The sequence below is a fragment of the Hermetia illucens genome, chromosome 5, assembly GCF_905115235.1.
Source record: "Hermetia illucens chromosome 5, iHerIll2.2.curated.20191125, whole genome shotgun sequence".
Classification (NCBI taxonomy): Eukaryota; Metazoa; Arthropoda; class Insecta; order Diptera; family Stratiomyidae; genus Hermetia; species Hermetia illucens.
The window spans coordinates 29224827-29239696 of NC_051853.1; the positions used below are offsets into that span (position 1 = coordinate 29224827).

The 14870-nt window shown below is 38.6% G+C and overlaps 1 protein-coding gene across 2 annotated transcripts in view; it reads left to right on the forward strand.

Moving 5' to 3' along the window:
- The window catches only part of LOC119656486 (plastin-1), a 60947-nt gene extending 46752 nt beyond the window's left edge, over positions 1-14195 (forward strand). For both annotated transcript variants that reach the window (XM_038062811.1, XM_038062810.1), the window contains exons 2-6: positions 1166-2065; positions 2498-2708; positions 8590-8868; positions 8940-9193; positions 12857-14195. In XM_038062811.1, coding sequence (XP_037918739.1) covers positions 1166-2065; positions 2498-2708; positions 8590-8868; positions 8940-9193; positions 12857-13042 — 1830 coding nt within the window. In that variant the 3' untranslated portion in view covers positions 13043-14195. The remainder of the gene's footprint in view (positions 1-1165; positions 2066-2497; positions 2709-8589; positions 8869-8939; positions 9194-12856) is intronic.
- The last annotated feature ends 675 nt before the right edge of the window (positions 14196-14870 follow it).

Below are 14870 nucleotides of genomic sequence, written 5' to 3' on the forward strand. Positions count from 1 at the left end.
ATCCAAATAGCTTAGTGACTTTCAGCCCATTAGTACTAGAGAAATGAGTACCTGAATTAAACCAGGGCAATGTCCCAGGCGAGCGCTATGCTGATCATATAGTGCATTGTCCCTGTCTCAAAATGAATATGTCTATAATTCAATGTTCCAGATTTGTACCTATTAACGACCAAAAGATTACTATCTTTAGTTAGAGAGATAGAGAATGTGGGATCTCCACTAGAAAACGATGTTCAACCAAGCTTTAAATTAAAAAGATAAATTGTTATGGCTATTGAAAAGTGAAATGGAACTACTGACTCATGGAGAAACGCGCGGGTACTCATGGAGAAACACCGTGAGAAACATTGCACTCTTTACATTGCATTTCTGGATCTATAGAAAGCGTTTGACCGTGTGCCACACGAACTCATCTGGCATGCTTTACGATAATACTTAGTGCCAGAAGAACTCGTGCTCTGGGTTCAATATCAATCATCATGTCCATGAACGTCTCAAATCTAAAATTTATCGCAATGTCGTCCGTTCTGTCGCCCTCTATAGTTCTGCGTGTTGGCCGACTATAAAAGACAATGAACAGCGTCTTGCGATAATAGAGACGAAAATGTTGCTGGAAAATGTTGTTGGACTAGTGGCGCGACAGGTTTTGATCACATCCGAAATGAGGATATCCGCGATATGGGGTTGCATCGATCGTGGAAAAATTGCGAGAAAGGCGTCTTCGATGGTATGGTCACGCTAACGAGAATTCACTTGCCAAGATTGGTCTGAACATCGAAGTCGATGGTAAACGACCAAAAGGCAGGCCGAAACAACTGTGGCTTGATACGCTGGATGCGGATTCAAAAGCCTCGAGATTGGACCCAGATCAGGCATTCGATAGAGCCAAATGGCGAAACCAATCACGACGAGCCGATCCCACTTGTGAGCGGGACAGGGGCTGAAGAAAAAGAAGATTGAAAAGTGAAATGGAAGCAGGTTTTTTGAGAGAAAGTTGAGACGGATGGGAATATAATAATTTTTAGAAACGTTGATTTCTATCAATTTGTTGGATGAACTTTTGTTCCGGTCTGCTGTTATAGGTTATAGATTTGTTTATTGATTAATTCATGTATTTTATTTGATTTCAAAAGAAAGCTTATTTTATTCATTTCTTTCATTACAGATCGACAAGAACAACGACGGTTTCATAGAATTAAAAGAACTCAAAGAAGCACTCGATCAAGTTGGCTTCAAATTACCTGGATATCAAGTTCGTGAAATGATCGATGAGTTCACCAACAAACAACGAGCCTCGAATCAGGGCAAATTATCCTACAAAGAATTCGAGGATTTGTGTCTTGACTTAAAGGCGAAAGATATCGGTCACACATTCAAAACAGTTGTTTCGAAAAAAGAGAATCTAGAAACGTTGGGTGGCATGTCTAGTATATCATCAGAAGGTACAACACATTCAGTCCGTCTCGAAGAACAGTTGGCTTTCTCCGACTGGATAAATTCAAATCTAAGTCACGATCCCGATCTTAAACACCTACTGCCCATTGATTCGGAAGGAAAAGCACTCTACCAGAAGATCAAAGATGGAATTTTACTATGTAAAATTATCAATCATTCATGCCCGGATACAATTGATGAACGTGCTATAAATAAGAAAAATTTAACGGTGTATACGGAATTTGAAAATCTTACCCTAGCTCTAGTCTCATCACAGGCGATCGGATGCAATATAGTGAATATTGATGCTCATGATTTGGCCAAAGGCAAACCACATCTTGTGCTGGGTCTTCTATGGCAAATTATTCGAATCGGTCTGTTTAGTCATATTACGTTAGATAGTTGTCCAGGATTGGCAGGCTTGTTGTATGACGGTGAACATTTGGAAGATTTGATGAAATTATCACCCGAAGCGATCCTTTTACGTTGGGTTAATCATCATCTGGAGAAAGCCGGAATATCGCGTCGATGCACAAATTTCCAGAGCGATATTGTTGATTCAGAAATCTACACACATTTACTTAAACAGATAGCTCCGAATGATGCCAATGTGAATATGGATGCCTTGAGGGTAAGTTTATTATGAACATTTTACACATTTTTTTTTTGTTTTGGAAGTTTGAGATGATTGATTGGAATGAAATTTATGATAATTCGATGATTTTGTTTCGATGTTCTTTGCTTTACTATATTCTTTTTGAGAATATTGATGATATGAAATTCAAAATTAATATTAACTTCGGAACATTTTTATTTCCTTATTTGCAATTCGATACAATACAGTGAACCCACTGTATTTAAACCCACAGAAATTCATTGCAGAATAAGGCCTTTTTGTAAAACAAAAATATTTTATTTTCAATCTGAAGAGAAATACTTCACAATCCACTCAAACTATACAGAAAGTTGAATATCTCGTATTGAATGTTTTGCATACGCACATTGATCGTCTGCAGTACCTTCGCTTACTTTATTCACATATCATTCAATTGTTCTCTTACAGGAACGCGACCTGATAGCACGGGCTGAAATCATGCTACAGCAAGCCGCTAAATTGAATTGCCGCAGTTTCTTAACGCCACAAGATGTTGTGAATGGTGTCTATAAATTGAACTTAGCCTTCGTTGCGAATCTTTTCAACAATCATCCGGGTTTAGACAAACCGGAACAGATTGAAGGTCTCGAAACAATTGAAGAGACCCGAGAGGAAAAAAGTAAGTACGAGTGGCATCTTACTCGTATTGATTAAGAAAAAAGCGTGTATGCATTTTTTAGCACTTCTTTTGTAATACTCTTAACAATTGGTTGTTAAGGAAAAGTTAGCGAGTATTTGTAGTCGGTTAGCTTTTGTATCGCTAATTAAGAAAGTAGTAATTGTACATACCAAAAACAAATTTGCCAATTGTAAATCAATTTGAAATAGCCGTCATGCACCTGTTTAACGTCTGGCATTCAGCAGAAAATTCGGAAGAGAAGTAAATGAGTTGGTATAATATTTACGGTTTTGTAGTTGAAGCGTACTACATTGGGCACAATTCGTTTTGACGCACCCGCTTTTGTGAGAACTGCTTGTATTGTACTAAATTAATGAAAACATAAAGTATACTGACGAGAAAACCATTTGAAAAATCAAAAAACATTTAAAAACAAATAAATGAAAGAAAAAACAAATCGGGAAACCGAAGCACCTAATACATGCATATATTATGTGAGAATATCCACCTTCAGTCTTGAATTTGCAAAGAAGCGACAAGCCTAGACACCATATAGCGCAAGCCTCCTGATTTTTTCAAATTTTTCGGTTGGGTAGTTTCTGAGAATGGGTCCGTTAAATAAATAATCACTTTCGACCCTCGAACTCCCCACCTTTCTAACAAATCTCAAAACTAAGACCGGCTTTGGAAAGTACTAACCGAGACCTTTCATTTGATACCCCACATGCCTATATTTGGTGAAAAAATTACACATCCCTTTTGCACGTATGGGGATCCCCTCTTAAATTCGATGTAGAATTATGTAACTCATTGTTTGCGTAGGCGTTCACAGTTCCCACTTTTCCACCAAATTTGGTGTGAATCGCTACAACGGCCTCCGAGAAAAATGAGTGTGACCGACAGACAGACAACAAACCGATTTTAATAAGGTTTTGTTTCACACAAAACATTCAAAAGAAAAGGACACTAATTTGGAGCCGAATTATGTTATTGGGAGAAATCAATTTAAGTTAGTATTTGATTGTCCGGGTGTTGTTTATTTTGCACAACAATCGGACCTAATCAAAACAAGTCGGGAAACAGAAAGCTGGATGCTTCAGATATAAAAGGTTTTGTGTTTCCCTATGTGAGAAGCATAACGCAGTTCTCCATTGGCTGATAGCATTGACTCGAGATATTTAAATTGCTTAGTGCTGTCAGTTTCAACAAACCTGCCCAGAACTGAGCGAATTAAATATCTCGGGTCAATGTCATCAGCCAATGGAGAACTGCGTTTTGAAATTGCGTCGAGTATTAATGCGACCTGAATGGAGTGGCATTCCACAACTGGTGTTCTTAGTGATCGGCGTAGCAGCGCACGACTCAGATCTAAGATTTGTCGCAATGTCGTCCGTCTGCCGCTTTCTATAGTTCTGAGTGTTGGCCGACTATAAAAGACAATGAAAGACGACTTGTGGTAATGGAAACGAAGATATAGCATGATGTATTATAGAAATGAGGATATCCGCGATATGGGGTTGCACCGATCGAGGAAAAACTGCGAGTAAAGCGTTTTCGATGGTATGGTCACGTAATTCGCGCTAATGAGAATTCACTTGCCAATATTGGTCTGAACATCGGAGTCAATGGTAAGCAACCAAAAAGCCGCCCGAAACAACGGTGGGTTGATACGCTGGATGGGGATTTAAAAGCGTCGCGATTACGTCTAGATCAAGCGTTTGATAAAATAAAATGGCGAAGTCGATCACGACGACCCGACCCCGCTTGTGAAAAAGATGTGAGGAGCGACGAGTGCATGACAGTTCCGTGTCACATAGTTAAAAATTCCATTGTCCTCTAGTTTTTAGAAAGCAATTTAAATAAATCATCTGATGGAAATCCCTGTATTGATAATAGTCAACCTCATACGCTTCACACTTTGAGTTTAATATTATTAGCAAATGCGAAGAATTTAACCTACAACAGATATAAAACAAGTCGGGAAACCGGAAGCTGGACGCTTCAGGTACGAAAGGTTTTGTGTATTTCATAGTACGTAGCACGTAATATATCCATATATTATGTGAGAGTATCCACTTTCCGGTGATATTGACATTCATAGTCTTCAATTTTCAAAGAACCAACAAATTTGAGGTATTATAACTTTGTTAGTAATAGTGCGATCTCCACCAAACTTGGTAAGATTATGCTCTATATTATAGCCTATATCACTACAAAATTGCATGGTACTAGGATGAACTTAAGGGGGGTTTCTAACCAATTACAAAAAATTGTAGTAATATACTATTATTAACTTTATTTAAACAGATATCGGCATGGAAGGTATTTCGGAGCCCGGGCACCATATAGTGGCAGCCTTCTGATTTTTTTCAGATTTTTCGGTTTGGTAGTTTCTGAGAATGGCCCCCTTAAAGAAGTGATCACTTTCAACCCCCCGCGCTCCCCACCCTTCCAACGAATGTCAAAACTAAGATCGGCTTTGAAAAGTACTAATCGAGACCTTTAATTTGATACCCCACATGACTATATTTGATGAAAAAAAATTTTACGCCCCCCTTTTGCATGTATGGGGACCCCCCCTTAAATTCGACGTGAAAGGATGTAATTCACTGTATGCGTGAGCGTTCACAGTTCCCACCTTTCTACCAAATTTGGTGTCAATCGCTATAACCGTCTCCGAGAAAAATGCGTGTGACGGACAGACAGACAGTAAACCGATTTTAATAAGGTTTTGTGTTTACACAAAACCTTAAAAAAGGCTGGGAAGAAGTAGATTCTTCATGAATGGAACTTTAATATTTCGAATGTCAATTATCCTGGTTAATTATTATGAAACTTGGCATGTGTATGCACGGGACTGTCCTCTATGTGATTGTCCTCCTAGGATGAAAATAAGGGGAGTTTTCAGTAAATTTGTAAAAGTTGGTAGTATACTAATAATAAGTTTATTTGAGCAGATATCGGAATGGGACATATTTTGTGTCCTAGATTTCATCTAAGCGCACCACCCTGATTTTTTTCGGATTTTTAGTTTGGGTAGTTTCCGAAAATGAGTCCTATCTCATAGTGCGTACATTTTGACTCCTCACTCGCGCACTTTGCAATTCACGACAAAACTAATATCAGACCTTTCATTTGATACCCTATACGACTATGTGGTGGTGTGCGTGGGATTTCATAGTTCCCATCTGTTCACCAAATTTCGTTCGGATCGGTTTAGCCGTTTTGGAGGAACGTGCGTGTGACAGACAGACAGTGAAACGGTTTTAATAAGGTTTTGTTTTACACAAAACCTTAAAAGCAACAAAACGCCACGTGCTTGCACTAACAATAGCAAATACAAATTGATAACACATCATCAAGACAAAACTTAAAACATCTGCTTTGAGCTTTACCTCTCTTGTACTATCTTCATAAGCATTTCATGTTGTCTTCTTCTACATGAAACGGTGTTGGCTTAGGTTGTATCTCAAGTATTTGTGAAAGTAATTTGAACTTTTCAATGTATCAACATTTTCTAGGGGTGCCTAACACTTTTGGCCAAGGTCAAGTTCTTCGTCGAATTTAATACTGGACTCTTCCCAGATTACTCCTTTGATGGATGAGTCTTTGACAGAAATCAATCTTTAGTGTGCTTCCAAACTTAAAATGACGAATTGTCTCGCTGAAACATATCAAATATGGCATCAAGGCAGTTTCTAACATTTCGCCATCGTTTTCAGAATTTATTTTCATCGGAATTAATGTAATTTTACATTTTTATAAAGCAAACAAGTTTTATTTCCCATCCCGATTCCTTATGTCTTGCCAATAATTACTGTATTTCATTTTTATTGTCATCCGGTCTAAGCCTGCCTTAATAAGGAACTCCAGACATCCCAGTTTTGCGTCGAATTTTATCCACAACCGGTCATGTTATCGCTCATAGACTTCGTCATTGTGTAGGCTACGGAATCGTCCATCCTCATGTAGGGGGCCAAAATGCGAACGTGGCCAAGAGTTCGCAATTTTTCTTGCTAAGAACCCAAGTTTCCGAGGAATACATGACGACTGGCAAGATCATAGTCTTGTACTTGAATTTCATGGAAATCTGGCCATTAACGCCAAAGTTATAGTAGTTCAAACTAAGCAATTTCGCGCGAATTAACTGCTTCCAAAGCCATGCAAATAAGATGCTGACGTCATAATTGACATTCGCGTGAAATATTAAAGTCCCATTTATGAAGAATCTACTTCTTCCCAGCCCTTTTTAAGGTTTTGTGTAAAATATTTATGTGAAATCTAATCCTCGAGAGATGTCCCATTCCGGTTTCTGCTCATATATATTTACTAATAGTATATTAATAATAATCAGCGGCGTAACAACCGGTATTCGGTTTAGGCCTGCCTTAATAAGGAACTCCAGACATCCCAGTTTTGAGTCGCGGTCCACCAATTCGATATTCCTAAAAGCTGTCTGGCGTCCTGGCCTACGCCATCGTTCCATCTCAGGCAGAGTCTGCCTCGTCTTCTTTTTCTACCATAGATATTGCCCTTATACACTTTCCGGGCTGGATCATCCTCATACATACGGATTAAGTGACCCGCCCACCGCAACCTATTGAGCCGGATTTTATACACAATCTGATGGTCATGGTATCGTTCATAAATTTCGTCGTTATGAAGGCTATGGAATCGTCCGTCTTCATGTAGGGGGACGAAAATTCTTCAGAGGATTCTTCTCTCGAACGTGACCAAGAGTTCGCAATTTTTCTTGCTAAGAACCCAAGTCTGAGGAATACATGAGGACTGGCAAGATCATTGTTTTGTCAGTAAGAGTTTTGATCCTATGGTGAGACGTTTCGAGCGGAATAATTTATATAAGCTGAAATAGGCTCTGTTGGCTGACAACAACCGTGTGCGGATTTCGTCATCGTAAATGTTATCGATTGTGATTTTCGACCCTAGATAGGAGAAATTACCAACGGTCTCAAAGTTGTAGTCTCCTATATAGAAATTAAAACAACACCGTCTCCGTCAAGTAGTAGTCTAGTAGTGATTTTATTATGCAAATATCGATATTTCGGGAACAACTTGTTCCCTTCTTCATCTTTATTTTTCCCGTTTGACCAGTACGGTTTGATGTTGGTTGGTTTTTGGAGCTGACGTTGCCACCATATATTTTGTCTTACCTTCATTTATGTACAGCCCAAGATCTCGCGCCATTTGCTCGATGCTTTTATAGACAGTGTAACGCTGCTTCTCGTTATATTGTATTTCCTGGCGATGTTTTATGAAGGTCCCGATGACCATTTTCGCTCTTCATCCTTGAATTCGGTTTGCATTTTCAACTTTTTTCATTATCCCTCCTTCCCCGTCTTCAAGTTCTTTCAAATACATTTACTCAATACATTTTGATATTATGCATAATTCACAATTCTAAAGAAAATGTAGGAGTCACTGGCATGATGAAACAAAAAAGAAATTCCCTCTACCCATTGTCTATATATAACTGCTTCTGAACGAATTGTGTACAAAAATTAAGCCTATAATGATACCAAGCTCTAGGTGGTCTGACTAATGATGGCAAATTCCATGATAACTATGCAAAAGAGTAATGTGCAGTCATAGGGAATTACTTTGAAAACGGCGTTTTTATATGATTAAAATTCTTGGAATCAGAGCATTCTAAAAAAAAAATATATTACAGTGCATTTGAACGCATTACGCCCACTGTAGAAGAAATTGTTTCTTTTCTTTCCGGTTTTTCATTAATCTATGTTTTAACAATTTGCTCTTCAGAAGCACATTTAATGGTTGACTGTGGTGTAATAGAAATACCAACAATGCACGTCTATCATATACATTTTTGCTAATTTTCTTTCTTTAAACACTTTTACAGCATATCGAAATTGGATGAACTCAATGGGTGTTTCACCGCACATAAATTGGTTGTATTCGGATTTAGCCGACGGCTTAGTTATTTTCCAACTCTTCGATATCATTAAGCCGGGCATTGTGAACTGGAATAGAGTGCACAAACGTTTCTCACATCTCAGGAAATTTATGGAGAAATTGGAAAACTGCAATTATGCTGTGGAGTTGGGTAAACAATTGAAATTCTCGCTCGTGGGAATTGCCGGACAAGATTTAAATGATGGCAATGCAACATTAACATTGGGTATGTGTGAATTCAACCACTCCCAGCCCTTTTGAAATTTTCATTATATATAATTTTCTAATTGTTTTCAGCTTTAATCTGGCAACTGATGCGTGCTTACACCCTATCAATTCTATCACGGCTGGCTAACACAGGGAATCCAATTATTGAAAAGGAAATAACAGTTTGGGTGAATAAGAAATTGGCAGAAGCTGGCAAGACAACGAGTTTGAGAAACTTCCAAGATCCAGCTATAGCCGATGGACGCATTGTGATCGATTTGATAGATGCAATCAAACAGGGAAGCATAAATTACGAATTAGTCCGGAATGGAGGAACCGAAGAAGTAAGTTATTTTTTCGCATAAATTTTTCATTTATTATATCTTTTTGCTAAAAGCGTTCTTGATCAATCTTTGGCTGTGCGTATTTCAACTTTTGATTATTTTGAATAAACTTCATTGTGGTAATTTGACGTTTAATCGACAAAATTTTACTGGTGCATATCCGTATGTGGTGCTCAGATCTTCAATACGATTTTCAAATATTTTGCCAATACTACCCTTCCCAGTTCAGTTCAACACTTGTATTGTAAAGCGCAGTAAAAGAAATTATGATAAGGGTTTAAAAAGACACTTTTAATGCACATACTTTCATAAGGGCGGTGACTAATTTCGATACGACTTTTTGTGCGAAATAAGGTCAATGAAGTAAGAAAGCATTTGGTGCGCTAGAATTTCAACTCTATATCTAAAAAGTAGTCGTGCCGTGTTCACCATCAACTTGATGAGAACAGCAGAAATTACCGCAAATTTTGTTGTTTTAAAGTTTCAATTTAAGACGTTAGCGATAGACTGCTCATTACGGCTGGCGAACAATATACGGGATGAAAGGAAAATGGCGCTTCGCCGAAATTCTTAATAATCTCAATGAGACGTTAAGTCTATCGTTCAGAAATATTTCATGCACCTTCGACAGATTATCATACTCTACTCGTTTTGAAAGGAGAAAGCAGACCGCTTTTAAATAATCGAATGCGGAGCTGGTTGGTTGGGGTCGATTTGGATACTTTATTATGAAGGAAAAGAAGGGATTCTAATTAAAGCCAATAATTTGTTTCGGTTTACTAAACTTGTCAGAATGGAAAAGATGTCTATACAGTCTATACCAACTTCTTTAAAGCCTTCGATCATTCTATACTTCTCAGCAAACTCTGATCGTAGCCTGATCGCCATACAATACAGTCAATTCAATGGATGTTTATTCCTTTCTTCTTCAAAAATAACGTTCCCTACTTACCTTATTCTGATCACCTAGTGTTCTTTAATATAAATCTAATATCTCTTCAACATCAGAAATCTTTGGTAGATTTTTGCCTGGGACTGTTCAATAATCTTGAGGATACGTGATCATGAATCATGCTATAATAATTTTCGCACCCTCCTGTGGCTAGAATGATTTGCAATCGTAATAGCTAGCTTGGACCTTTGACTTCATCCTTTTAATCTTTAGAAAATAAGGTTATGGATGCATTGTAAATTTCGTTTGCATTTGTGTTGGAATATGTCATTGGAGTTCCCTCCATTTTTGGTATCACTTATTTAAAATAAAAATAAAAAATAAGATACATTAGTTTGAATCACGTCCACCACAAGGCCTTGAACCTAATGAATGTCAGCGCTACCTTAGGCGCGGTCTTTGAGATCCTCATCCTAAGGTACATCGGCAATGATTATGTTCAGAGTATTCCAAGGTAGGGTGGGACCCCAAAAGACGCATATCTTTACAAGTTAAGGCTGGACAAATTTTAATTGAGGTGCTTTTCGTCATGGGTCTTTCCATGCAATCGCGGCATTCGCGCCACGAGTTCCTCGATTTCATGCGCGTAGTCGTCCCGGCATTTTTTAAGGTTTTGTGTAAACACAAAACCTTATTAAAATCGGTTTATTGTCCTTCTGTCCGTCACACGCATTTGTCTCGGAGGCGGTTATAGCGATTGACATCAAATTTGGTAGAAAGGTGGGAACTGTGGACGCTCACGCATACAGTGAGTTACATCCTTTTACGTTGAATTTAAGGGGGAGGTCCCTTATACATGCAAAAGTGGGGTGTTAACATTTTTTTCATCAAATATAGTCATGTGGAGTATCAAACCCCCCCGCACTACCAAGCGGTTCCACACTATACACCTTGACACGGTAGGCCCTTTGCGAGACTCGCACAGTTTCAAATATTGCCTTACAATCATCGACACGTTTACGCGGTAGCTTGAGGTAATACCTCTGAAGGACATTACGGCGCTATCTTGTGGCGAATCCCCCTGTCTAGAGTGGGTCCTCGCTTTGGCGTTCCTGCAGTGGTCATCACTGACCAGGGAATGCAATTTGAGTCCACCCTTTTCTCGGAGTTAGACAAACTTCCGGGTTTCAAACGCCAGCGGACTACGGCATACCACCCGCAATCTAATGGGATGCTAGAACGCTGGCACCGGACGCTGAACTCCGTCATTATGGCACGCGACGATCCGTGCTGGACTCAAGTCTTCCTTCTCGTCCTACGAACAACTCACCGAGAAGAGTTTGCTGTCAGCCCCGCGGAGCTGGTATACGGCGAGAATCGAAGGCTCCCAAGTGATCCGGTCTTCGACAAGAGATCGGATCTCACAGAGTCGGGATTGCTGCGCCTGCTGAGGGACATTCTTCGACGCATCAAAGCCACACCTCTCACCCGACACTCGTCTGCACCTGCCTGCGCGCCCAAGGGACTGGACACGTGCACGCACGTCCTGGTCAGCTCGAGATCTGGGAACACAAAAAGGCGGTCTCCTTATCTAGGCTGAAGCCCGTGTCCACCCCAAAACATCGTCGCGTTCGTTTCGCGGAATGATGGGGAACGCAGTTCCGGGCTCAGTCGCTGAAACCCCTAGGTTTCATCTGGGGGCGGAGTGATGTGGCGCAGCGGGGTTAACAACATTCGAAATAAATTTAATGCGAGCAGTTAAATGATGCCGCCAGTGCTCTCCGTGGCTTATTCGAACTCGCCACGAAAGGGGAAAAGCAACGGTGAAAATTCTGTTGGTTTGTAACAAACGGGTCTAGCAAAAATCTATCGCTCTCTCAAACATTAGCATTGATTGTCTGGCGGATTTTTTTTAAAAACGAAATGTGGAATTTATGAAGAGTGTAAAAGAGTGCTCTCCATGCACGGAGAAGCTTTTGTTTGCCGCTTGGCTACAAAAAACTCTTAAGACCATAACTACTGTGGTAAGAACAAGGGGGAAAAATTCAGCCAACACAGATCCTCAGAGCCAGCCTGTAGCAATCCCGAAGGAAAGCGACTTTCTGACCCTGCAGCTAGAGATCTTTCTGAGGTTCTCAAAGAACGGTTTGCCTAGTATCCATAGCCTGGCTCTAGCTAGAACTGGACAATCGCAAAGAAAGTGCCTGAGAGTTTCTCCCTCTTGTCCCAGTCGCTAGCGAGGCACAGATACTGCTTACCAAGTGACTGCCAAGCAATGCCCCGCTTAGCGAGTTCCTAAGCCACTTATTTCCCTCTATGTTCCTAAGACCGGGAACCCAGACGGAGGTGACCCTGAGCGTGTTGTCCAGACTGTTCAGCGCGTTACTCATTGCTTCACGAGGATGGAGGCTAGAATGTTATTTTGGACTCACGTAGTCGGACAGCACTGCACGCTACAGCGTACTTAATGGGGATCTACCATTTATCAGACAAAGCTGGAGAGCTCTGTTAGCACATGCGGTCCTTTGAATCTAGCTGACATAAGGTAGCCAAGAAAAGATGATACACATTGGCATAGTGGCGAGAAAGATTTTGGCTAATTTTAGCATACACTCGGCAACTATCACTCTGCTACAACAAAAACCTTTATTCTTCTTTCACGATTGACGAAATTATCAATGAGTACTCCGCTTCATTTGTAATGCTTGAAAAATCTATGGGAAGAATTTAAATACAAAACATTTTTAATATATTTTTCTTGTTTTCAATAGGATAACCTCGCAAATGCAAAATATGCCATCTCAATGGCGCGTAAAATTGGTGCACGTGTCTACGCCTTACCCGAGGATATCACCGAAGTGAAACCCAAAATGGTTATGACAGTGTTTGCATGTCTGATGGCTATGGACTACATTCCGAATATGGACAGTGTACAAAACAATGTAAATAGTGAATAAGTCAAAGAAAGTACAGTACATTAGCGTAACGCTTTAATTTTAAGTGTAACTATAAATAATTTTGTAATTAAAGCATTTATATGGAAGTGAAGTAAATCGAGTAACTAAAACTTGTGACCAAACAAGATTTGGTACTAATATAAAAGTAAGATAGAGAATAGTGATTAGATATTCTCGAGTAATGTTATCATGCTATAAGACAAAACAATCGTACTAACGAAAGAAACGTACATTTTTCATGTAGATTAAGTGGAAACATCTTTATTTTTGTTAGATTTTTCAAAGTATTGTGTATTTAATTTGAAATGAATTATTTTTTTTAATTTTCGCTTGAATGACTTTATTTGCTTTATATTTTGGAATTCCTGTCACGAGGGTAGAAAAACACAATGAAATTTCTACTTAGCGAGAGATGTAATGGCGTTTTATATTTTTATTTTCATATCGATGGGTTGTATTGAATGAAGATTCTTAAGTTATGATTGCATTGGAGCAAGGAAAACTCTAGATCAAACTCATGAAATCCTTTTGTCATTTTCTATAGTTTTTTGTCAGATCAAATATTGGGTGTAGCGCGATAATTTTCGGAAATTATTATTTTAGTTCATTTTTGAATTATGATGTGATCATGGATATCAAAAAAGACACTCAAATTCCTTTTTATAAAACAAAATGATAATATTAGATATTTAAAAAAAAAATTCATGAAATGATTCGCGTATAGTGCCATCGTAAACAAACCATTTATAATACCTAATACAATGAATATTTTGTGCAATTTTACATGGAACATTTTTTTAAACTTTCCAAAACTGTTTTTGGTGTAACTTTATATATACGTAGGCATGTATATCATTTTCCTAATGAAAATCAGGTTCTTGTGTGATTTTTGTGTTTCGTAAAAAGACCCAATGAAATTTTCTTTTAATTTACTTTCAGTTTTCTTTTCTTAGTGAATAAGTGTAATGATGAGTTTACCAACCTGAAATGTATTTTATTTATAAAAATAACATTAAATTGAAGGAGTAGAAAAGAAAAATAAGACATCGATAACTTCCAATTTTTACCAACCAATTTATACAGCATAAAAGAAATGAAAATAACATTCAGCATTGTCATTTTATAATATAATAAATTATATTAAGCTTCAGATGATGATGGGTTTTTTTCTGCAATGCGTAATGAGATGATAAAATCTTGTTTCACAGAATATTATCAACGTCACAATAATTGTGATTACACCTTAATTAAATTGAGAAAAGTGTCGATTATCGGACGACTCGTCTCTAGAAGTGTTTAAATCTGAGATGGTCCAAATTTCAATTATTTTTATTTATTAAATTCTTGATAAAGAAGCGGCCATCTTGCATCTGGTTCTGCTTCTGGTTATATTCATGCTGCCACTTTTGACTTGAAATATTAGTTACAGAACATCAACGTAATTGCAATTTTGTATCCGTGTTTATTCTTCAAAAAACAAAAACAACAATTCCAGATTCCAGATTTACAAAAGCTAATTTTGCACTTAAGCAACAGAACGGATGGACGCGCGACGGAATTTGTTTTTTTTTCATATGGTAGTTTAAGGAGAAGTGTCCCGTTAAAAGCCCTACTAGGGTCTTCAAGTTCCACTTCTTAAGGGACAACAAAAATGCCGCTCTGGTGACTCCAGGTTCTTTCACAAGGATATTCGCCTGCCAACAGGAGTTCAAATTTCTCCACTTGGCTGCGTGAATCCTTGCAATTTCACCTTTAACAGTAGACTTGACAGTGGATGACCGGATTTTAAAAGCTAGTTCGGGCCCTACCATTATGGATAAGGACCCTT